The 26,094-nt window shown below is 41.7% G+C and overlaps 2 protein-coding genes across 2 annotated transcripts in view; both read right to left on the reverse strand.

Moving 5' to 3' along the window:
* slc7a11 (solute carrier family 7 member 11) overlaps window positions 1-24,132 on the reverse strand; it is a 47,505-nt gene extending 23,373 nt beyond the window's left edge. The window contains exons 1-2 of the mRNA XM_005466005.4: window positions 23,501-24,132; window positions 2,482-2,608 (exon numbers count right to left, since the gene is read on the reverse strand). Coding sequence (XP_005466062.1) covers window positions 2,482-2,608; window positions 23,501-23,756 — 383 coding nt within the window. The 5' untranslated portion in view covers window positions 23,757-24,132. The remainder of the gene's footprint in view (window positions 1-2,481; window positions 2,609-23,500) is intronic.
* LOC112847526 (uncharacterized) lies at window positions 16,890-18,365 on the reverse strand. The gene is made up of 2 exons (XM_025909273.1): window positions 17,992-18,365; window positions 16,890-17,523 (listed from the first exon to the last, which is right to left on the reverse strand). The coding sequence occupies exons 1-2, from the start codon at window positions 18,151-18,153 to the stop codon at window positions 16,903-16,905; spliced, it is 783 nt and encodes a 260-aa protein (XP_025765058.1). The 5' UTR covers window positions 18,154-18,365; the 3' UTR covers window positions 16,890-16,902.
* Window positions 24,133-26,094: the final 1,962 nt, after the last annotated feature.

Raw genomic sequence — 26,094 nt, forward strand, 5'->3', positions numbered from 1 at the left:
TTACACAATTTATATAATCAGAGCACACGACTGGCAGATTTATCGTCAAGGCGTGGTTACAGGTGACACCTCGAGTCTAAACTTGCAATACAATTCAATTGTATTTATATAGCGCCAAATCACAACAGCAGTCGCCTCGAGGTGCTTTATATTGTAAGGCAGACCCTGCAATAATACATACAGAGAAAAACCCAACAATCATATGACCCCCTATGAGCAAGCACTTTGGCGACAGTGGGAAGGAAAAACTCCCTTTTAACAGGAAGAAACCTCCGGCAGAACCAGGCTCAGGGAGGGGCAGGGCCATCTGCTGTGACCGGTTGGGGTGAGAGAAAGAAGACAGGATAAAGACATGCTGTGGAAGAGAGACAGCATGTCTTTCCTAACTTTCTGTGAGGAAAAGTGAATGACCTTCCTTTTTAATTATATTAGTTAAAAACTGTGTTGACTGAAATAAATGTCCTGTAAAAACTGTACTCTTTTTATGTATTTAGATCACCGTAGGCAGATTTAAAACCTGGATAGCCAGCTAGTCTCGACAATACCATGACCTAATATTTGCTATTAATTGTAAACTAATATTCCTGTGTTGAACTGCAGTGTAGATTGTGGCCATGCTGGCTGAAGCTGGCAAGTCCATCCATGGCTTTACAAGCAACCGCTTTCTGACAATCCAGATTCATCCTTTTAAAACAAAATCTGTCCTTTCTTTAAGTTTTCTACTGACTCCTTCTATAGAAAGGTGGACTTGTTCTGCTGACAGTTTACCTTCTTAAGGGCAACATAACCCATCTGGAGTTGCTGAGGATATAATGAACTTTTCTGTCAGTAAGCATTGCAGATATTGCTGCTGCTAGTTGTCGTTAGCCTCGGATAACAACTGCTAGCCAATGTTATCAAAACTGTCTGAAGTAGATCCAACATTATCTGACTCAGACACTTTTATATGTCTGAATGTAATCAAACTGTTTATCACAAGGAAAATATGATTTGACTTGAGCCTTACATTAGCTGGTATTATGTTAGCTTATAGCCAGCTGTTGTTTAGCTCATTGTCAGCTGTCCAGAGACCAAAGGTTTAACCTGCTGACAATAAGTAATTGTGACAATATCAGAAATAAATAAGCATATTAATGCATGTTTGCATGTGTTAGAGGTGTGATGAGATGAGGCTTGAGTTGAGGAGGAAGAGAGTTTAGATTTTATTCACACATCCAGTCATATTGTCTCTTTCCTTCACGTTTTCCCTTCCTTGTTTAAAGAGATCATTTCTCTGGTGATTAAAGGTATAATCCTTTATGTCTTGAGTCTGAATGCACAGACAGGAATTCAAATTTGCCTCCATAGCAAACACGTGCACTGTGATCTCTAGCCATGTCGATAAATAGGTGGAACAGTGATGTCCAGCTCCAAGACGTTTGAACAACATGGAAGCTTCCACAAACCACTATTCCACTTAATGTTGTGTTTATTAGAATGCATCAGTTTGTTGGCATGTATATGTATATTTATCTTTATTTCATATTGTATTTCAGCAGTTTCTAAAATACTTGGAAGAGCCTGGCACAATTAACCATGTCACATTTAAAGTCACTGCACTCATGTTTCTTCTGATTCTTTGGCAGAACTTTACCAGGTAGTGTCGTCTGTGTTGGCATGCTTAATTGGATGGAGTTGCTGCCATGTGACTGGCTGAGTAGATATTTCCATTTACCTCCTAGGACCTGGCATCCACATATGGACATCACATTTTGGGTTGTCTAGACCAAAATACTAAATTTTGCTCTGCAAGGGCCTGATATCCACTTACGAGGACATTATACTGCCACTGTCCTATCTAAATTTAAAGCGAATGTCCTCATATGTGGATCTCATTTTGCTCAGAAATAGAAATCAGGTGAAAACAAAAAACGGAATTCTTTGTTTTTACATTGATCAGATCCCAATCAGCTGAAATAGCAAAGAGAAATTAAAAACGCATGCCATGAAAGAGTTTGGGTCTTAGGAGGTTAATGGTCTCTGTTTGCTCCTGTCAGCAGTTGAGAAAAGAACATGGTTACACCAGTTGCACAGTTTGTATATCATACTATGTGGTCACTAATGAGCAACAGATCTGTAAATCAAACTAAAAGATAACACTTATAAAGATGTTATGGGAAAGGTCCCATCAGGTTTGATGAGTAACATCAGCTTCCTTTTGGAATCATGTTAATACTCACTTAAGTCCAATATTTGCTCTTGTTTAGCTTTGTTTTTGGTCTCCACCAACTACTCACCTGTCACTGACTGCATCTGTCGCTCTGTTTGCTGCGGAGTTAGCGTTGTACTAAGGCTTTACACTGTTACAGAAAATAGCTGCCTACTGCTGGAACCAGTGACTCTTGCCACCACAAGCAACATCCTTTATATTATACATTGTGACATAAAACAAAGATTTGTAGAGCTAAAGATTCAAACTTAATTTAAGGCAAAAAGCATTACCTTATAGCAATGAGATCAGCCCATAATCTTATAAAAGCCATCTGAGGTCCGAACGCTTCCATTATGTATGTGTAATGCCCGCCAGACTTCTTAATGCATGTTCCCAGCTCAGCATAGGACAGGGCTCCTGCAGTGACAGAGGTAACATATTAGTCCTAGCTCAGAAACAAGAGGCAAGGTACATACCAGTCCCAGGACTGTTAAACTGTCTCAGAGGTGTACTCTCTCCCCTTTGGCTCCATGATTACAGCAATATATTATTGCACAAGCTGCCTCAGTTCTGTAGTAACGTTTTTGAGTGGAAAAAAGCATCACATTTATCCATTTCAGTACAGGCTTGGCAACAGCCATTAGGTATCAGGTGCAGTGGGTCCTGGGTTCCTTCTGGTGCATGAAAGTGCCCAGCCTCATGTGGCGGAAGCATGCAGGGAGTTCCTGGAGGATGAAGGAATTGATACCACTGACTGGCCCCCATGCTTGCCTTAAATAAAAATCCATAGAACACCTCTGGAAAGTTATGTTTCGGTCCATCTGACACCATCGGGTTGCACCTCAGACTGCAACTCAGACCTCAGATCCTTTTGGGCTGTCTTTGACTTCAGCCCGGTGTAGGCTGATAATTCTCATTTCCATCGAGCGATGTGGCATTCTTCTGTTCCTAACACATGATCCAGTCCATCTTAATATAAATATCAGGCATGATTTTTTCCCCATTGAGATAGGGTGTGTTTTAAAAGTATTCCTTTAACGTCTCTGAGCAGTGTATCAGCATACTTTAAGCTAAATTGCACTGAATTATAATACATGTGGAATTTGTACATTTCCTTTAACCAGACCATTCAAATAAGATACACACAGTTCATTTTCCCATGTTTGGTTTGAAGAACTACTTCAAAGTTGGGGATAGTGGGTTAGGAAAGAAATGATGGCTTTGATAAAATGTTAATATACAGACTGTCCATCCATGTTTCTGTTAATGCTGTGAAGTAGCTTTGACTTAGCTCAGGTTTAAGTTTGTCTTTACAGTCTGCACCCCTAAATAGATGGATTAGGCATTGCTCTGTCATCTGCATTCATCAATCCTTTTTTCTAAATCATTCTCTGGCAGGGTCGCTGGCTCTCCTGCTTTAGTACTGAGGTGTTCCCAAGTCAACAGAGAGACAAGTCTGAGAGTGAATCATGTTCTTACCAGTGTTGGGCAAGTTACTTTGAAAAAGTAATTAATTATAGTTACTAGTTACTTCTTCAAAAAAGTAACTGAGTTAGTAACTGAGTTACAAGATTCTAAAAGTAGTTAATTACTTGAAAAGTAACTATTGCATTACTGTTTAACCTTCTGGGGTCCAGGGTATTATTGGCCATTTTTAACTACTTTTGATTTTCCCTCCACATTTCACCTTTAAAAACTATTTACTTTGCCTTGTTTGGTATCATCCTTTTCAGCACAACCTCATGTGTCTGAATTTATAGTCATGTTTTCATTTTGACATACTGTATTAACACAATTGATCTAAAATCAGACAAAAAACATAAAATCCGAGTAGAAAAAGTTATATTTTTTACTGTAACAACCACAAACACATTTATTGAATCATATTTCATAACTTTAAATGCAAATATAAATTGTCAATTATAAAATCATATGTACAAGTTTTGCAAAGAACAAAGTTATTTGCAGCCATTTACCTTTTACCCTTTTTTAAAATAATCATTTCAAACTATTTACAGAACAATCAGCTGTTCTTCAATAAGATGCCACACAAATTATTTGTGCCACTCCAAAAAAATAATTTCTGTCCACTATAAAGGAGAACATCACAGCCTGATACCTGCAGGTCTGACAGCAGCAGGTGTATCACTCCTGTTTCTACCTGGAGACAGCAGTCGCCTCATTGTTCTGACACACAACACAAAACTATCCACAACACTACACACTAACTACACAAGACAACACATTAACTACACACTCCAAACACGCTAAACGTCACAAATCTCACATCTCAAAACTTGCTCTCTCTCTTTCTGCTGTCTCTCTCTCTCTCTCTTGCCGTCACTCCTAAAATTTCCTCCTCTTCCTAAACAACCAAATGTCATGTTGCCATATCATTTCTGATTGGTCAACATGGTGCATTTTTTCCACCAACATGAAAGGGCAGGGTTTTTGGGGGGGGGTAATAAGCAGAGAGTGCTTGCTAGCGCTGTCCTTAGACAGTAAACACGACGAAACTATTGAGGAAAAAACGCCGCGTATATATTGTTTATCATGACTCTGGTTTTACGTGTTACGTGTTGTACCAAAAAGTGATCGTTGGGCAGAAAGTGATTGCCGTCCGCAGGAGTACACGCAGCTACTTAAAGCTGTAGCGCCCAGATTACTTACAGCTACTTCCGTGCAACTGATATAAGAAGCGGTAGAAGACAGCTTCAACCGTCTGTTTGTTGAAAAATAGTAACACGACCGCACCGCATTTTCTTGTTAGTAACTGTAACGGCGTTGTAACGATAGGAATAGTAATTAGTTAGATTACTCGTTACTGAAAAAAGTAACGCCGTTACTTGTAACGCTGTTATTCCCATCACTGATTCTTACAAACAAATTTAGAAGTGCCTCTGACAATGCACACAACAAAATAAAGGTCTGGCTGTCTTAGCAAATGTAAACATAAGTCTTTGAAATGTATACTAACAGTACTACTGGTAGTACTAGTAGTAATAATAATTGTTCATTTCAGTTCAATTCAATTCAATTTTATTTATATAGCGCCAAATCACAACAGCAGTCGCCTCAAGGTGCTTTATATTGTAAGGTAGACCCTACAATAATACATACAGAGAAAAACCGAACAATCATATGACCCCCTATGAGCAAGCACTTTGGCGACAGTGGGAAGGAAAAACTCCCTTTTAACAGGAAGAAACCTCCGGCAGAACCAGGCTCAGGGAGGGGCGGGGCCATCTGGTGTGACCGGTTGGGGTGAGAGAAGGAAGACAGGATAAAGACGTGCTGTGGAAGAGAGACAGAGATTAATAACAGATAAGATTCAATGCAGAGAGGTCTATTAACACATAGTGAGTGCATCATGGGAATCCCCCAGCAGCCTACACCTATTGCAGCTATTAACAATGACCAAATGGGAACGTGTAGTCCTGAACCTTTTAAGATTTAACATATTCCAGGATCACTTGCTCCCAAACTTCTTTTTCTTATGCACAGTTTCTTTTTTTGTATTAATTTTCATTCCCAAAGTTTTTTTTTTTTTTTTTTTAATATTTCCTGCCATCAGACAAGCCAACAGGACTGCACGATCTACAAAAAGCAGAGACTTGATGCTGAGACCACCAAACCTGCATTGAGAATTTTTTCTTTGTTCATCTCTTTTCAAACCACTTTCAATGTAATCATTAGTTATTACTCATCTCTGTCTCTCTTCCACAGCGTGTCTTTGCTCTCTTTTCTTAGACTCACACCCACCCAGGGGGGGCTGTCCCTCCCAAATTGCTTCCCACCGTTGCCAAGTGCTTCCTCATAGGTAGTTGTCTTATTGTTGGGTTTTTGCTTCTTCATTTTATTTGTTTAATACTGTAGGGTCTGTAGTATAAAATATGATGTGCCTTCAGGCTTCATTTGCTCAAGGTGACATACAAACATACACAGACACACACTTTCTGATGGTTACTGAGAAAAGTAACTGCACCTTGCGCTGCGATGATTGGGATGGTTTCATGGTGTTTTGTGGCTAGTTAGCTACTGCTCTTCACTTCCTGTTTTATTTTGGTATCGTTTTTCTCTTGTGTATTGTGCCTAGTTTTACTCCTTGTGTTTTGTTACCCTTATTTAGTTCAGGTGTATTTAGTTTCCCAGCTGTGTCTTATTCCCCGTTCCTATCAGTGTGCCTGTGTGTATTTAAAGTTTCACTTAGCTTTGTTGTTGGTTTCCTATCATTCACTATATTCTGTGTGTTTTCCCTGATGGCCCATCCCAGCTGTCATAGAGTAAGGGGTGGTGTACACCCTGAAATTGGTTTTCCGCTGTGTTGCAGGGCTAATATTTAGTGTCAAAATATATAGAAATCCACTTTGATATCTTTTTTTCCATTCGGAACATACTTTACAGTGTTTGTTGTTTGTTAAAGTTTGTTTCCAAGGACTCTGAATTTCTGGTAATTTTTAAGTGCTCTTTAGCAGATTATGTATTGACATTGGTTACTTTTTCATTCGTTTTCAGCCCAGCCCTTGTACCTGATCATTTTCAGGCAAATGTGTGTCATTTGTTGTTGCTGGGTTTTTTTCGTTGTGGCTTGTTAAGCCACTAAACTATGAACCATCCATGCATGAAAAAGGCTGCTCACTGAATAGATGAATCAGAGACAATCTTTTATTGGACAGCAGCAACATAACAAAACTATACAAAGTGCTTTTACATCGAGGTGGCTGTGATCCTAAAAAGAATAATAAATTGGGGAAGTATTGCAAAACCATATTTTTTTCTCTTTTTTAATGTGGTCTTAAAGAGAAGCAGTGTGTCTACAGCCATCTGTAAAACACTGTGGTGGCTCAGCTCACATATATAAGAGAGTGGAGTTGGATATTTGGCAAAATTGTTGGAGTTATGAGTGCAGAAAAGTATCTTCATGATTCGATTCATCATAGAATAACATTTGATTGGCAGCAGCTTTATGACAATGTTTGCAAACACACACAGGAAAGCAACAGTAACACTGTCTGTCATGGACTGGTCCCACCAGAGCCCAGACATCAATATTATCAAAGCAGTGTACAAAGGTACAAAAGGAAGAAACATCCAAAGAAGAGTTGTAATGTCCTTCATGTAATCAAGAGAACTATGGAAGAATAGTTAAAGATAGAAGGAAGCTGCCCAAGATTATGAAGGTGATCATAACAAATATTTACCCTAACAAGCTTGTTAGAATGATCGGTTTTTGCCTCTTATACATTGCACCCCTGGATGTTTGCATGTTTCAGTACATTCCTGCACCTATTTCCCATTTTTCCAGCAAGGTAGAAAGATGTCATGGGTGGTTCAAGACTTTTATAAATGACTGTATTCTACAGCATGTACAAACATTGCATCATTATAGTCTACAGGCACAGGCAGTAAGACACATGGCACAATAAGTATATCTACTCCAGGTTTTTTGTGTTTTAGTTTTATGCAATCTGATTAAGCAGAATATGAGCTATAGTAATGAAGGTACTAGAACAAGGGTTGGTCCGACGGCGTTTTCACACCAAGTTAGATAATAATGCTGCAGAACCAGCTGCATTATCAGATGAAGTGAATGTGTCCACAACTACCCCCAGTGAATCTGGGGTAGTTGTGGACTTTATAGTTTATCGCAGCTCACATGTACTGATGATTGAGTGGCTTCAACTCAGCAGAAGAGGAGTCACTGCACTGACACTGAAACTCCCTTCTACACTGCAAAAGTGACTCAGATATTTTAGGACGTCATACTTGTACAGCCTAAGCGACATACACTGTCTTGTATTTCATTTAGTTGAGCTAAAAAAGCCACCATGAGCTTCTTACTTCATCATCACATTGATAAGATACATCAGTAAACGATGGGTGACGTTTTTATTTAGTTGATAAACAATAGTTATTTTAGTTAACACATGTATTAGCCACTTTATTAGGTACATTTTAGTAAAGTTGGACCCCATTTTCTTTTTAGGACTTTATAAATTTTTCAAAAAGCTACTGGAAACATGCAGTTGCAGCACATTCATGATGTGCCTTTCCTGTTCCATCATATCCCAGATGATCTCTGTTTACTTACCATGCTGATGAATGATGAGGCTATTTGACTGCAGTGAACTCATTTTCATGGTCAAGAAACTAGTTGGAGATGATTTGAGCTTTGGGACTTGGTGCATAATCCTGATGGAAGCAGCCATCAGAAGATGGTACACTGTTGACATGTTCAGCAATAATGCTGTTAAGCTGTGGGGTTTAAACCACGTTCACTTGGTATTAAAGGGCTCTAAGTTTGGCAAGAAAATATCCCCCACACATTACACCAGTAGCAGCCTGAACCATTGGTGCTTTCATGATGTTTACCAACAGAATGTGACAGATGCATCAGACCAGGTAACGCTTTTCCAGCCTCCTGCAGTGAGCCAGTGTAAACTGTAGCCTCAGCTACCTGATCTTAGCTGACAGGAGTCGTCACTGGTGTGCTCCTCTGCATCTATTAGCATTGTGTTTCAAGGCTGTTGTATGTTCACAGATGCTGTTCTGAATCCCTTGGTTGTAATGAACGGTTACTGTTGCCTTTTTATCAGCTCAGAGTAGTGTCGTCATTTACTCCCACAAACAGCTCAGTTTCTGAAACATTCAAACGAGCCCATGGACCATGCCACTTTCATCCCACATTCTGATGCTCAGTTTGAACTTTTAACTTAGCCTAAATGTATCGATTTGCTGCCTTGTGTGTGTGGCTGATTATATATTTATAATTACTAGTAATCCAACCGCTGTACCTAATAAAATGGCCATTGAGTGTTTCTACATAGTCTACATAGTCCTGCATTTTTAGAGTTTCAAAGTCATGTGGACAATTGACTGAAGTGGACTCATGTCTGCCATGAAACAAACACAGTTAGGGATGGGAATCCAGAACCAGTTCTTATACTGCACCGGTTCCCAGTAGTTCAAATTTTTTGGAATTGTTCAGCTGCTTGACTATCGATCCCACTTATCAGTTCAACCTCCACTTGTGCTACAATCAGCTGATTTCAGGTTGTGTTCCAGAGGTGGAAAATATTGGCACAGTCTACAGCGTGAATCTGGAGATTACCTTTACTTTATTGCACAGAAGAACAAGAATGCAATGGTGAAGTGGACCTCCAGGACAGAAACAACTGCGTTATGCTTCTAACACAACTTTGGCTCTTTGGAAACATCTGCACAGACAGCACGCTAACGCCAAGCTAGCCAAGAACCCAGAATGATGTTAAAGCTGAATGAATGCTGGCCCCAGCCCAGCAGCCAAATCCTAGACTTCAACAGGTAATAAAGGCAGTGATGTAAGGCTGCAGCCTCTATTTCTACGTGTTCATATTTCTACAATACAAAGCAAAGATGAAAAGCAGCACAGAGACTTCAAAGCGACCGACACGGTGTTTGTGTTTGTGCCAACTTTGTGGTCATCCCTAGATACTAGGGGATGTGGGGTGGCTGTAGCTCAGGCGGTAGAGCACGTCATCTACTGTTCGGAAGGTTGGTGGTTTGATTCCTGGCTTCCCCTAATCTGCATGCCAAATATCCTTGGGCAAGATACTAACCCCAAGTGAATGTTAGCTAGGAACCACTTAGAAAAATGTGGGGAGCTTAGGGGGGGTGGCTTACTGGCCTTAAGCCCGGGTCATTTTTTTCAGAAGTCTGGGGTCTTTTGAACTGTAATTTTTTTTTATAGTTAGAGTTTCAAAGTTAGTCGTAAATTCCCCCCTAATTTTGGTATGATCCGAGCTCAGGCACTGGGCGACTGAGCGCAGCACTTACGCATGTGAGCGAGGGGGGAGAAGCTGCTGCCTGCGAGTTTGCTGCAGACAGAGGAGAGCTTAAGTTTGACCAGGTACCAAAGCAAATCATTCAAACTGTACAAATAATGTAAATATGACGGTGTATCACAAAAGATTGATATCAAACTGATCACTTGACCCATATTGCGTTACTTGCTCTTCGAGTGAATCAACAAATGGCGAAATGAAAAGCCGAACAACAATGCTGATTTTTTAGAGAGTCGTAGCTTACATGTGTGTTTATTTCATATTTTCAGTTCTTACCCTCCACGGCTAAAAAAACTCTCTAAATCGGTTTCAGTTATGTACTGATGTAAACAACAATGGACATAAGGAGCTTCTTTCAAAGAAAAAACTCAGGTAAAATGTTATTTTATATATTATGCTTTGTATGTTGTTCAGTATATTTCTATGCAAAACAAGAGAATTTTCAATACATAGCAGTATATTCACAGTTGAAACCAGATATTTACATACACTTTTTTCTTTTTTTTTACTGTTACTGTTAAACATCAATTTAGAGTAAACTTGTTTTGTTTGGGATAAATAAATGTTGAAATATCTTTTGAATTAGTTAAATGTGAGAATAAAGAGACAGAGCTGTCTATTTTTTATCACTTTCATCAAATTTAGGAGTACATATACACTAAGTTTATTGTTAATTAATAAGAAAACTCCAGACGATTCCATTCTGAGCTGAAGAAGCTTCTGATTGGTTAGTAGAGTCCATGTGAGTAAATTGGTGGCACACCTGTGGATCCATATCAGGCAAAACACAGAGCCTGTTTCTTTGACATGGGAAAATCAAGAGATGTCAACCAAAACACCAGGAAGAGAACTGTGGAGCTCCATAAGTGTGGCTCAAGTTTGAACACAATTTGGTGCCATTTCAATTAAGAAATACAGATGATTTCTCTCTTTACTCTTAAATTTAACAAATGTGTTTTTTATATTTATCAAACTAAAAAAATAAACATTAAGTCTGATTTGATGTTACAATTAAAAAAGTGTTTGTGTTTTTATCTGAAGAGTGTGTAAATATCTGGTTTCCACTGTATATTTGATGATGTTGGTGTTTGGCTTGATTGTCAGCACAAAGAGGGAGAGAGAGAGGAACAGAGAGGGAGAGAGAGGAGCAGAGAGGAACAGAGAGGGAGAGAGAGGAACAGAGAGGGAGAGAGAGGAGCAGAGAGGAACAGAGAGGGAGAGAGAGGAACAGAGAGGGAGAGAGAGGAACAGAGAGGAACAGAGAGGGAGAGAGAGGAACAAAGAGGGAGAGAGAGGAGCAGAGAGGGAGAGAGAGGAGCAGAGAGGAACAGAGAGGGAGAGAGAGGAAAAGAGAGGAACAGAGAGGGAGAGAGAGGAAGAGAGAGGGAGAGCGGGAGACCTTTAACCTTACATCAATACTTCAACTCACAACCATAACTGAAAAGAATGCCAAATCAACATATGAACAACCCTCGCCTCCCACCATCAACCCCACCCAAATACAATAAACACAGAAAACAAAACAAAACCAGAAAACACTCCATTCGGCTCTTTTCAAAAATTCAAAACTAAATTATCATCAGTTATTTTGCACAAAACTTCATTAATGCCCCAAATAGAGACAAACTCTTCAATGTTGGACACCATCTTGTAATAAACAAACTCTACTTTCAACCGTGCACCCACTAACCCTTTAAACATAAGTTCTAAATTAACAGATCCTGTTCCCTTCATTTTGTTCCACCTTGTGAGCCATATACTCATCTTCGCCTGACCTATTAAAAAATTAATCAAGCAAACCTTCCTACGCTGCGCTGCAGAGTACCTCGGACCCAGGATAAAGAGACCCTCCTCCAAAACACTCCCAAGGCCAGCAAGCCACTGCCGCAGCAATGAAAAAAGGCCAGCTAGCCTGGAACAGCCAAGCCACAGGTGCTTCAGTGTTTCCTCAGTCAGACAGAAAAGACAGTGGGTCCCTGTTCGTGGATCCATATGTGCCACGTGTCTGTTCGTAGCCACGGCCCCATGCACTATTCTCCACTGGAGATCCGCACTGCGTTTCTCTATGGGAGGTTTGTACAGGGACCTCCAGCTGCCCCTCGGAGATGACCCCAGAGCCAACACACCTGACCACCTCGACTCCAGAACACCAGCCAACAATCCCCTGTTCAGCACCTTTATAGCCACCTCATATATAGCCTTCATTGAAATCCTTGACAGGTCACCCAGAACAGGTGTTCGAAATGAAAGAAGAGAGCCTCCCTCCTCATCCTGCTCCCCAACTGCAGCACAAACAGACAGCGAAGGGAAGTCAGCTGAATTTGGTTGACCACCTGCAGAGCGAGTCCCCAGCGCAGCCCTTACGAGTCCAGGAAGACCACCCATGACTTCTTCCACCAGCTTCTCCAGAAAGCGCAGAGACCTGATCCCAGTCTCCTGAGCCAACTTGGCAGCCGTTTTCCACTGCCCTGCCGTCCTCAGGCCCGCCAGCTTGGTAAGACCAGCATTTACGAGGAACCTCTGCACACTAGCAGTGCTGAGCATCCTACTTGGCACCAAGGGATTGTAAAACAGAGGCTCCTCACCAACATCACCATAAAATTGAGAACAGTCTCTCTGTACTTTAAAAACAGTCGTCCAAGCAGTCAAAACAGACTGGTAAAAAACAGAGGTCTGCGAAAGGTCCATGCCAGTCAAGTCTAGAAGAAACAGGTGCTTGTCATATGTAAGGTCCTTTATTCTGTGAAGCAGCGTAGATGCAGTCTTGAACCAGGGTGGCTGTTGTCTTTGATAAAGATAACGCTGTGCTGTCTGAAGACGGAACGCTGTGACACGGCTGCGAAGGTCAATCAGACTCTGACCCCCCTCTGACACAGGTAGAGACAGCACAGCAGACCTGATCCAGTGAAACCCCCCCAAAAGAAATTAACCAGTCGTTTCTGTATCTCCTTGAGAAGAGAGGCTGGAGGTTCAACAACAGTGGCACGATGCCAGAGTACAGAAGCGGCCAGGTTGTTAACAGCCAAAGTCCTTCCCCTGTAAGACAACTGTGGCAGGACCCAAGTCCATCGAGACAACCGGGCAGCAATCTTTTCAACAACACCCTCCTAGTTCTTCCCCTGAAAAGCATCAGTTCCCAAAAACACCCCCAAACACTTCAGTCCCTCCCTGTTCCACTGTAATTCTGCCGGTAACACTGGCTCCTCTTTATCAACCCACCCTCCCAAAATGAAACCTTCACACTTTGACCAGTTAACCTTTGCGGAGGATGCTCGCTCATACAAGTCCAGTGTCTTTCTGAGTGTTGTAACATCACATTGACTGGTTATATAATAAGCAGACAATTTTACTGGACTTCCTGCTTCGTCAAAGGTAAAACCTAAGAGTCCCTGTCTAAGATGGTGTAAAAGGGGTTCAATGGCCAGTGTATACAACATACCAGAAAGAGGGCAACCCTGCCTGATGCCCCTCTGAGCTGGAACAGGCCGACTTAACCCTCCCCCTACCTTTAACATGACAGCAGCGTTTGAATACAACAATTTGATCCAAGAAATGAAAATGCTCCCAAACCCCAAAGCTTCCAAAGTTTTAAACAAATAGTGGTGATCAACTCTATCAAAGGCCTTTTCTTGATCCAGAGATAAAAACCCCACATCCAAGTCCTTGAGCTTGGCCAGATCAATAATGTCTCGAATTAAAAACAAGTTGTCCATAATAGTTCTTTCAGGGACACAGTATGCTTGATCCACATCAACAATCATGTCAATACAGGTCTTCAACCTGTTAGAAAGACATTTCGCAAGAATCTTGTAGTCCGTACAAAGCAAAGAGACAGGCCTCCAATTTTTGAGCAAGCCCAGGTCCCCTTTCTTCGGCAGTAAAGTCAAAACTGCCCTTGTGCAACTTGTTGGCAAGATCCCAGTGGTCATACAGTACATGAAAACCTCATAAATGTCCTCTCCTATCAGCGACCAGAATTTTTGGTAAAATTCCGCAGGAAGACCATCAACTCCTGACGACCGACCACCATTGAGTTGTTGAACCGCTGAAGACATCTCCGCAAAGGAAATAGCAGACTCCAACACAGCCGAGTCAGCCTCATCCAGCCGTGGCAGCCCCACCAGCATCTTCGTCACACATTCAGGGTCACACGCGTCAGCACTAAAAAGGCTGGCATAAAAGTCAATGGCAAGCTTCCTCATTGCCACCGAGTCAGATGTCACCTTCCCATCTGGAAGCTTCAAGTACAACATTTGGTGTGACTCTCGAACCCTTTTCTCCAGCTTAAAAAAGAACCTCGTCGGGCCATCTATTTCCTTAATAGCAGATATCCGAGTCCTAATAAGAGCACCCTTTGCTCTCTCGTGAAGAAACTTGCCCAAAGCCCTCCTCCTACTGTCCCAGGTATCATTCGTATTGTCCGTCCCACTTATAATCTCAGTCTCTAGCCTCTTGAGCTCTTGTTCTAAGTCCTCAAAGTAGTCTTTAACAGTGGTCGTTGCATGTGATGTGTATTGTTGACAAAAAAGCTTTATCTGTGTTTTCCCCACCTCCCACCATTGAGCCACATTGCAAAAGTCCAGTTTCCTTTGTTTCCAGTGGCACCAGAAGTCAGAAGAAGCTCGACAGAACTCCTCGTCATGAATCAGCTGCACGTTAAAGCGCCAGTGTGAACAGATGTTAGAATGCATCAATAAAGAAATATCTGCAGTCACTAAATGATGATCAAAAAAACCAAAGGGTGAAATCTCTGCTTTAACTAGCCTATTAATATACGTCTGGTTGATATTAGAGATGGACCGATCCGATATTACGTATCGGTATCGGTCCGATACTGACGTAAATTACTGGGTCGGATATCGGTGAGAAATTAAAAATGTAATCCGATACATTAAATATAAAAAAAAACACCTCACAAAACTTGCGACACGGCGTAACTCGGCTCATAACCGTAGCACGTTGGAGCAGTATGCCTCACGTGATAGAGCGGCTGTGTGTATTTGTAGCCTCGCTACCAAACCAGCATTTCATCTCCAAGGAAGTTATCCCAGAGAGAAGTAAAGCAAGTGTGTAAGTTCATCTCTGAATGTTTGTAAAGCATTCCCATGTCAAGCTTAACAACCGATATATGGAGCGACTGCCTCTCTCTCTCCCTCACCTTCCTGCAGCTACTTCAATCGTGAAACTGCTTAACGATCAGCTGATCGGCTTTTCTGTCGTGAGTCCGTCTCTCTTCTTTGTTTTTGGCCCACTTTGCACCAGAAAGAGGAAACCAGCGGCTGAACAACAGCAGCACGTTTAACCTTGATAAGCTGCTGTTAGAATTTTTATTTAATATTACTTTCTACACCAGGATCCTTTTCTACGTAGCTGACGGCTGGTAACTGTGCAGGGGCGGATCTAGCAAAGTTTAGCCAGGGGGGCCGATAGGGCATGAACAGGGAAAAGGGGGCACAAAGACATACTTTTCTTTCTTATTCTCATTTAAAATGTCTAGCTTTTAATAAATAATTATCTGAATCTTACACCCAAAGTTTTAATCTGATGTAAAATGTATAGAAGTCCATTACTGTATATAGTAACTGTTAAGTCTAATATACCCTAGTAAGCTATAGTACTTTTTCCTTTGGGAAAGTACCATCTGTGCAGTCTGCAATTCTGTTGAAGAAAGATGTTGAATCTATTTAATTATTCTTGAAAAATAATTTAATTCTGTGCATTTTTTTTCACCCTGCATCAAATTAAAGTTGATTTCATCGATTAAGCATCATGAGGTGGAGGGTGGGGGGTGGTTCCCTATTTTTTTTTGCTGGGAGTTTGCAACCCTATTAGTTAGGTTGCTTAATATTTCTGCTAAGTACTCTTTAAAATACCAGAAGAGGAAGGCTGGAGTAGGTTTAAGTTTGTTAGATTGATCAGTTTTGCTGAAATATAAAATATTTTGGGTGCAGTGTATTTTTTACATACAGGTATAACAGAATAGCTTTAGTGTTATTGTTTATTTAAACTTGAGTATGAACTTATACAAAATGCAGCAAGATATTAAAAAAACAGTTTTATTGATTAAAAAACACACTATATCGGATTCATATCGGTATCGGCAGATATCCAAATTTATGATATCGGTATCGGTATCGGACATAAAAAAAGTGGTATCGTGCCATCTCTAGTTGATATATAATCTATCAAGCCTAGCTGCCTTCACATTGCTCTCAGAGACTTTTACATATGTATACTGTCTGGCTGTGGGATGGAGCTTTCTCCACACATCAGTCAAATCATTCTGAAGAATGACTGTAGACAAAAGTGAGCCCGAAGGTGGGTGAGGCTCTCCTGTGTTTCTGTCAACTGAAGGGTGGGTTGTGCAATTCCAGTCCCCTCCCACCACTATTATTGAACCACTGTTTAATTTGGATAACTCATCAGTAAGTTTACGAAATAATCGCACACGACCCGCAGCTGAGTTATGGGCGTAAACATTCATAAAAGCAAAAGATATACCCTTGGTGGTTGCTTTTACCACCTGTGCCCTTCCCTGCTCTATCTCACAGACAGAAACATGTGACAGTTGAAGGTGCCTAGAAAATAAAATTGCTACACCCGCACTGAGGTTGGTACCATCACTCCAAAAAAACCTGCCCACTCCAACTCATTCCCCATTCTGTCTCATTATCTATAGTGCTATGTGTTTCCTGTAAAAAGAACACATCAACATTCTTGGTCTTACCAAGCTCCACTAAGACTGCACGCCTTTCCCTATCCCTACCCCCATTAATGTTGAGTGTACCTACTCTCAAGCTCGCCATATAAGACAGAGAGAAGAGGAGGAGAAAAAGAGAAAAGACAGTGAGACACTTCCAGAAAGACACCCTTAGTGCTCCAAACATTTCACAATGCTTTTGAAGGAGTTTTCCCACGTTTTTCCCTTCTCAACTTAGTCAAGATCTTTTTAAGACGGAATCTTTTCTGTTTGCTCAATTGTTCATAATCAACAACTCTCCTTATTTTCAGAACAGATTTTATAAAAAGATCAACATCTGGAAAAAACTCAGTGACTTCCACAGACTGCATACCAAATGTCTCATCCAAAAAGCGGTTTATATCTTCTAAGGAATACAACTGCTGATGGTCGTCTTGTGAAACAACATCAGAGCATTGAGACAGGGAATCATCTTCCAACAAATCGTCTTCCTCATTTTCTGCGCTCAAAGAACCTGAAATTACACTTGCAACACCCACCTCACTTGCCGTTGCTTTGGTCTGCCCACTGTCCTGATTGTCCTCCACACTTTCCCTGTCCTGTATGTCATCGCATCCATCCTCCACCTCATTGGTCGCCTGTACTACCCCCTGTTCTTCTAGCGCAGCCTGTGGAGCACTGGCTGCGACCTCCATTCTGTCACCCTGCGCCGCTAGCGGCTCGCCGATGACAGCGCTGCTCGTAGACGGCTGCTCGTCCGCACCGCTACGAGCCGGCCGTTCTCCCGTACCGGCATCTACAGCGCGCTCCTGCTCACTTGCCCCACTAGCATGAGCCTCTTGTTCACGGCGCACCTCCTGCTCTTTGTGAGGGCAGGATGAGCGTTTATGGCCAACATCACCACACTCAAAACACGTCATGCTTCCTGCACTGGCGTAAACAGTATATAAGCCGTTTTCATACCGTACTTTAAACGACACTTCCAGTGTCTGCGAAGAATTGTTCAGGTACATGAAGGCCTGCCTTCTTAGCGACTGAACGTGCTGCAGTCTGGCGTCTTTGCAGCCAAGACGAACAACCCTAAACCCGCTAGCAAACTTGCCAAAGCGGGTCAGTTCCTTTTCAAGTAGGTCATTCGGGATGAACGGTGGGACACCGGACACGGTGACCCGCGTAGATGGCACAAACAGTGGCGAAACAGCCACAAACAGATCATCCAGAACGATCCCCCTTTCAACTAACAGGTGAACAGAGCGCTCCTCACGGAGAAAAGCCACCACAGCCTTGTTCATCCGAGAGCCATAAGTTATGTTCTCATGGCCCACCTGTTCACCAACAGCTAGCAGAACCTGCTCAACGGTGTACTGTTGGGGTGCCACCACCCTGGCCCCATGTCTAATAGACAGCGGAGGCGAACCCTCACTGGGGAGGGACGCCATGACCCAAGGTAATACCGTCCAATTAACTAAAGTTCTTCACTTCACACAACACAATGAAATAAACGTGCCTTACCTTTTAACCACCCATAAGCCCAAAGTTTTCTGGAAAAAAACAGTCCAAACGTCCCAAACTCACTCAGCAGCTCCACGCACTCACCACACACCTTCACACACCCATTCACTCACACTCCCAGCATGCAGTGCAGGAAGGAGAGGAGAGGAGAGGAGAGGAGCAGAGAGGGAGAGAGAGGAACAGAGAGGAACAGAGAGGGAGAGAGAGGAACAGAGAGGGAGAGAGAGGGAGAGAGAGGAAGAGAGAGGGAGAGAGAGGGAGAGCGGGAGCGAGAGGAGCAGAGAGGGAGAGAGAGGGAGAGCGAGGAAGAGAGAGGGAGAGAGAGGAACAGAGAGGGAGAGAGAGGGAGAGAGAGAAGCAGAAAGGGAGAGAGAGGAGCAGAGAGGGAGAGAGAGGAACAGAGAGGAACAGAGAGGGAGAGAGAGGAGCAGAGAGGAACAGAGAGGGAGAGAGAGGGAGAGAGAGGAGCAGAGAGGGAGAGAGAGGGAGAGAGGGAGAGAGAGGAACAGAGAGGGAGAGAGAGGAACAGAGAGGGAGAGAGGGAGAGAGAGGAACAGAGAGGGAGAGAGAGGAGAATGAGGACAGAACAGAGATGAACAAGAGCAGGTGAGACACATGTTAGCAATGTTCCCTCTAAGCTGTGCACGTGCGCAATTGCGCACTGATGGCACGGTCTCTGCGCACAGAAAGTCTGCGTTTCGCACAAAAAAAAAATCTAACCTGAATTGAAATTAAAATTAATACTTTAACAATTCTGTTTTGCAGTGTTAGTCAGTAAGTGACTGGCTGCTCCCGTATGGGATTAGAACGATGCCACCTTATCCTGTAGTCCAGCCAATGATGCGATTCACATTCGTATGTACGCAGCCAATCAACGTCGTTGACAGGCTATGACAGCATCCTTATGTGCCGACACCGGTGTTTTAGCTAGCAAAGTGGCGTGGCTGATGTGGAGTGAAGCCACGTTAATGACAACGTGTACAACCATTGGAGATGTGAGCAGTACAGACGGAACAATTGACGGAAAAAGTGTGGACCAGTTTTTAAATTGTGTTGATAGGCCAAGGCCACGTAAAACCAGAGTTATGATAAAAATATATGCAATGTTTTGTTTTCTTCCTGAATACTACCGTTATTTATATTTACTGCGGGAAGAAACGGTAAAAATGGCGTTTTATAAGGAAAACGCTCGAAAGCACTCTCCACCTGTGAGCAAAAACAAAACCAAAAAACCCCCCACCCTTTCCTATTGGTCGAAAAAAGTACCATGTCGACCAATCAAAAACATGATATGACAACGTGGCATCTAGTTGTTAAGAAACGGGGGGAAGTTTTAGGAGTGACGGCGGTGTTTTGAGATGTGAGAGATTTGAGACGTTTAGCGCAAATCTTGTGTAGTTAGTGTGTAGTGTAGTCAATAGTTTTGTTGTGTGTGTCAGAACAATGAGGCGACTGCTGAATGTTACAGGTGTTACAGGAGTGATACATCTCCTGTTGTCAGGCCTGCAGGTATCAGGCTGTTGTTCTCCTTTATTTCATAGGGGACAGAAATTATTTTTTGGAGTGGCACAAATAATTTGTGTGGCATCAAATTTAATGCAGAACACCTGATTGTTCTGTAAATAATTTGAAATGTTTGTTTAAAAGCGCATTGGCTGCATTAAAAAAAAAAAATAGTAGCTGCAAAAAACATTGCAGCTACTCTATATATATATATATATATAAAAAAAGTTAAAAAGTTCAAGTTATTTTTACTTCCAATAGTGTTAACATACTGCACAGGTCAATGACTAGATTTTTTTACATTTTCATTGTAAGTGGGCTAAAGCAGTTAATTAAAAGTAGTCTAACATAAATGTAAATGCTGTAATTTGATTATTTTAATAAACCATGTAACTTGGATGGATTCGATGCTGGCGTGACCACAGTGCACACGTCTGATGTCGCTCATAGTGGTCCAGGGGATCGATCAGGGAGTTTGTGTGTTCGCTCAGACATATGAAAAATTAGAGGGAACATTGCATGTTAGTCAAATGGTTGTTTGCCAAAAGTATCACCGTATCATATCACAGGGTGGCTGTGGCTCAGGTGGTAGAGCAGATCAGTTACTGATCGGAAGGTTGGTGGTTCGATCCTAAGCTTCCCCAGTCTGCATGTCAAGTGTCCTTGGGCAAGATACTAACCCCAAATTGCCCTCCGATGCATTCATCGGAGTGTGAATGTAGTTATAGTTTGCACTTGTGTTTAGAAGTGCTTGCATGAATGGGTGAATGAGGCATGTTGTATGCAGTGCTTTGAGTACTCCGGGAGAGTAGAAAAGCGCTATATAAGAATCAGTCCATTTACCATCATAGGTACTCATGTATCTAGTGTTTCTTTTAGGTTTGTTATTTTTCAAATTCTATATTTATTAAGTTTTGCAGGCTTGTTTGCACAACAAGGCTAAATAATTATATAAACTTTTCTGAATCTAAATAGTGTACTTTGGTAGAATTAAAAAATAAGTGTAGTGCAGGTCTATGATGATTTTTAGTGCTACTATCATCTAGTTTTGATTCTGGTTCTGTCTTGGTTAAGTCCTAAGTAGTCCTGATTTTAAACTGTTGTAGTCCTGTTTTAATTCTGGATCAGTTCTGGGTCTGGTTGAATTGAGGTTTAGTCCCTGTGTCTTGATACAGCCCTGACTTTGTTCTGCCTTGCTTAATTAATTTTAAAAAACTAGTTTAAGGTGTCCTGCATATGTGATATTTATTTTTTTCCTATATGAAGTCATTCTTTATTGAACAAAACTCAAAACAGAGCCTAATAAATCTTTCAGTCATTTCTGTGTGGTAACGACTGTGTTTGTCAACAAGACAACGCTACAGAACACAATGCCTGCCGGACAAAGGACTTCTTCCAGGAGAATAACATCACTATTCTGGACCATCCTGCCTGTTCTCCTGATCTAAATCAAACTGAAAACTTTTGGGGATGGATGGCAAGGGAAGTTTACAAAAATGGACAACAGCTTCAGACAGTAGATGCCCTTCGTGTGGTGGTCTTCACCACTTGGAGAAAAGTTCCCACTCACTTCATGGAAGCACTTGCATCAAGGATGCTGCAACGAATTTTTGAATTGATCAACAATACCGGTGGAGCTGCTCATTACTGAGTCACGTTTGGAACTTTGAGTTCTGTTTTGAGGGGTTTACAGGTGCTTTTGGAGGTGTGGTCCTAAACTTTTGATCAGCTGTACAACAGCCTGTTGTAAAAAAATGTTTTGCCTCACTCCCATTTCTTCCTGTAGGATGTTGAAGCTCTACTTGGAACTTTGGATTTTTTAGCCAGTTCTCAAGTGGTCTTAAACTTTATTGGGACTGGATTAATCTCTGACTCTCCCCCACAGCATGACTTTGTCCTGTGTTCCTCCCCTCAACCCCAACCAGACGTACACCCCCCCGGTTCTGCCAGAGCTTTCTTCATGTTAAAAGGACGTTTTTACTTCCTGCTCGCTCAAAAGAGGTCATGCAATAGTTGTGGTGTTAATTATTACATGTCAGGATGATTGGCTAATATGTCCTGTGGTTAATGTTTAAATCAAATTTGATCTCGTAAGTTCTGGTGGTTTTAAGTTCACTGAGAGTCTGAAAAATTACATAATTCAAGTGTTATCTTTCTCAAAGAAACCAAGCAATTATGTATATTCACATATTGCACAAGGTAACAAATCCATGAGCACATCTGTCATTTTTATTCAAAGATTTGAAAATGAATTGAGAAATCATTAGTGCACAGAATTAAAGCTGCACACAATTAAAACCAATAAGTGAAGGATTACACAACAATAGAAGGTGGAGCCAGGGGAGCCCCCGGGTAGAGGTTTTGTCTGTGTTCACCCATGTCCATCTCTGTTGACCTCTGGCCTGCTTGTGCTTTAGGCAAAGACCGCAGTGGAGCTTCAGCTCTCCTTTGTTGAACTTGCACTGCTGTGGATGTTCAGTAAACGACTTGGCAACAAACTCTGCTCTTCTCCAGTGTTTTTTTTTTTTTTCAGTCTTTTTGTTCCCAATAAGACTGAATTCACTTCTGACTGGTCAGACAAGGTTCAACAATTGACTGGAGATTCTGACCTGACTAAACAGCCTGTAGGCATAGCACATCCTCTGTGTAACATGGCGGAGGCCACATTTTGGCATGGACATGCATGGCTTAACCATGCTACCAGTGAGTGCTAACAGAAACAGCACAATGAACTGAGCCATACTGCCTGCATCATTCAGACTGATGCTGCAGAAATGGTCACACAGAGCAGATGATAATGAGCCAAAGCTAACTGTAAGTCATCTGCTCACAACCCAACAGAGCAGCTGTTCAGTTAATGAAGAGAAAAGTGAAAGCACAGACCCACAGACAACAGGTGAAAATGCTGCAGTAAAGGTCCTTGGGTTTCAATACTCGAGAGAATCATTGACAACAAATGAGTTATGTTCATGTTTAAAATAAGTTTGTCCATTTAAATTTCTAGCAACTGTGCATAAATATGTCTGTAACTTCTAAACAGTCAGTGCAATGTTTTTGTTAAACCCTTCAATTAAACTGAAACTCTGTATTTCGATCACATCCTGACTGTTTGATTTGAAATCCACTGTGGCGCTGAACACAAAGCTACAAATACACATAGTTAGGTCCACATTTCTTGGAGCGAGACACAAAGTGTGAGAATATTCAGAATGAGTCGCAGCATCACACTAATCATGCAGGAAAAAGTTTTACAAGTGTTGATGCTGTGTGACAGTCTCCAGCAGTGAGTTATCAGGTCACTGTGTATGTGTAGCCATGTTTAAAGCAATGCTATGAAGCAGACTGAAGTTTGACTGAGACTTGAACATCAGACCCAAGTTAGTGAGTTCAGCCCTGATGGCTGCCATAAAACGTTACTCTGGTAAATACAGCTTATGGTTTGAAGCAGATTTCTGTGGCTGTGAGATGAGCCTTTATATTAACATCATCACTACACTTCTGATATTTACATTAGTGAACTGTAAAATAGCAGGTTTAGCACAGAAGAAGCATACTCGAGGGTTTCAGTACTGACAGTGTTTTTGGCAGTGATGGTTACATCTCTTCTTTTTTAAGCTTACTTTATACAGAAAACAAATGACGGACTTCTGTTTGTTACTTTTCTGACTTCTTTTTATGTCTATTGTTAAATCTCTACAGCCAAAAACAGATTTCTGAACCTCCACCAGTATATTACAAGAGCAGAACTTCTCTGCTGATATTCCAACTCACCAAAGAGGGACAGCACGCCACAGGCAATCCACACCAGCAGGGACACTCCCACACTGCCGGAGTGCTTCAGGATTCCCTTCGGCGAGATGAAGATCCCAGCTCCGATGATGGTCCCGATGATGATGGAGATGCCTCGGAGCAGGGTCACCTTCTTCCCCAGTTCTACCTTCCTGTCCTTCTGTTCTGTCCCGTTTGAGGAAACTTTGTGTCCATTTGCTGCAGTTTCTCTGTGAGCAGATGCAGAGCTTCCAGTCATCTCTGTACACAGTGCCTACCACGCTTCTTCTCTTTATGAATGCACTGTCTGTGACTGCAGACACCCTGTGTGGCTGAGGTTAGGTCTCTCAGTCTTTGTGACTGAAAGTTACAAAACTCTGAGTTAAGACTAAAGGCCAGGCAGGCCGCTCTCTCTCTCTCTCCTCCCACCCACCAGCCTCCACTCTGCCCTCCCTCTCTCTCATCTCTTGCACTTACGTCTCACTTTCCTGCCCGGCTGTCTACCCTTTGACATCACCAAACTTTTCTCTCCTTTCTTTCTTCTCTGCACTGCTGTCTCACCCTGAGTTTGGCTTCCTGCAGCCCCTCTTGTGTAAATCCTGGCTCACGTCAGTTAGGTGTTGCTCTGTTGGGTAATCATGACTGTTTTTCAACACAGCCTCACCCGTTTCCTGATCTCCACTCCTTATCCATTTTCTCTTTTGTCTAATTTCCTCTTGTAATATAACTTCCTCCTCTTTTTTTTAAACATGACAACGCAGGTCTGTAACCTGCCCTGCGATGATTTCAATCGAGGCGAGCAGGTAAAACCAGCTTTCCTGGGACAACAGCAACTTCAAAGAGCTATATAAACTGCTTTACTTCGAGGTGACCATGGTTCTCAGGGGAACAGAAAATAGGGAAGTGTTAGAAACCCTGTAAGGGCTGGTGAAACACTGCTTTGGTTTTTGCAAAATCAAAGTTAGCTACTGAATATGCCTGTCATTGTTTTCACTGCTAATCAAGTTATCTGGTAAGAAAACAAAGGCACAGGAATAAAAAGGCTTTCAGCATCTTTCTCTTCTCCTTTTGCTACCTTGTGAAACAATCCTGCTTCTCTGTTTCCAAGAAAATGGTCAAAACCAAAATGTTGTTTTCTCTGCCAAGCTTGAAAATTGTATTGGCTGCATGGTTCTTCTTTCTGATATCTGGTTTCATCAAGTTATCACCTATCAGGTGCTGTGAGGTCAGGAGAGAGTGCGGTTCCCCTGGCCGCCCCCGCCATCACAGCTGAGAGGTGAGAGGGGTAAAAGCTACAGGTGATTAAAAATGATCAGAGCGGTAAAACACAGTTTTTCCCCTTTCTAATAATAAAGCATTTTTATTCTTAATCAAAGATAAATCAAAATATAAGTTTGATCAATACATAAGAGAGAAATGTGTTCAAGTAGTAACAATGACTGCTCGCATTTTTGTGCGTGTACATGATCGGGAAGATAAGAACTCTGTCACCAGACCATCGTCATACATGATTTTACATGAAAGAAATTCATATGTGAATTTTATTAAATTATGCTTAACGTTGAACAGAAAATAACACGGTGTTTCATAACTGGGAATTTTACCACATCTAATAAATAAGATAATAAACCTTTTGAAAGGATTCTGATAAGAGGAGCCACTCAGAGGTCTGTGTCTGCGGTGCAAGTTGGGGCTGAAAGACACACACCAGTCTCTGAATGTCTGACTTGTAAAATGTATGATTTAATAAAAGGAAATTGCATTAAATAAACTGTGATTGACAAAAACACAGTTTTAAAAAGTAAAAGAAAGAATTCATCTGTTAAAAAAGGGATTCTGTTACAATGTCTGTGAGAATGTGTCAAAGTACAGTTAAATAAACTGAATGAAACATGAAGTGAATTCTATATGTGTATGAGTCAATGTTGAAATGTGATGGATTTTCTTTGTTGAGATTGACAAAGAAAATGAGGTGATTTTAAAGTTTAAACTTTGTGTTAAATCATGTCAGTCTGATAGTCAGAGACAGGATGGACATCAGGTGAGTAGACATTAATACAGTGATGTCCAATAAGAGAGGGGACAGAAAGGGTTCTTCTGCAAGATAAGGATCTAAGACGTCCACAGCTGAAAGTGATACCAGAACCTGTGAATCTGCAAACTGGTTGTATATTTTTGACTTTCCAGTTTAGCCGTGTGAGATGGTTAATTCGGGATACATCATACTTCCACTGGGTGATTATCATCAACTTGGAATGCAGCGTAAATACATCCTTAGGTCTGGTTGTGCTAATCCTTTCTCTAACCTGTGAGTGCAAATAGCTCTTATAGGTTACTCTAGCGCTGTAATTATGACCTTCCCTTGGGGCCTATTTTCCAGGCCACTAGAGTTAAGCCCAGACATTAGAAGTGCCACAATCATTGGAAGAGCTACCATTAACACGTGGGTCTAATAGATTTGACCTGCAAGACGATTCGGGTGTTTGCTTATCTGATCAGAGTAAGCAGGGGAGACACCTGGACGAGTAGTGGGGGAGTCCCCTCACCTAGCCCTGAATTGCTTCCTGGGTAAGACTGTTAGGATCAGAGGTAAGGAA

This window comes from Oreochromis niloticus, linkage group LG2, assembly GCF_001858045.2.
Source record: "Oreochromis niloticus isolate F11D_XX linkage group LG2, O_niloticus_UMD_NMBU, whole genome shotgun sequence".
Classification (NCBI taxonomy): domain Eukaryota; kingdom Metazoa; phylum Chordata; class Actinopteri; order Cichliformes; family Cichlidae; genus Oreochromis; species Oreochromis niloticus.

What these genes read in the sequence shown, in the direction of transcription:
- LOC112847526 (XM_025909273.1), bottom strand. Translation starts at nt 18,153, where the DNA reads ATGGCGTCCCTCCCCAGTGAGGGTTCGCCTCCGCTGTCTATTAGACAT. An exon ending in CTCGGATGAACAAGGCTGTG is followed by an intron (nt 17,524 to 17,991) that starts GTGGCTTTTCTC and finishes GCAAGTGAGCAG; the next exon opens with GAGCGCGCTGTAGATGCCGG.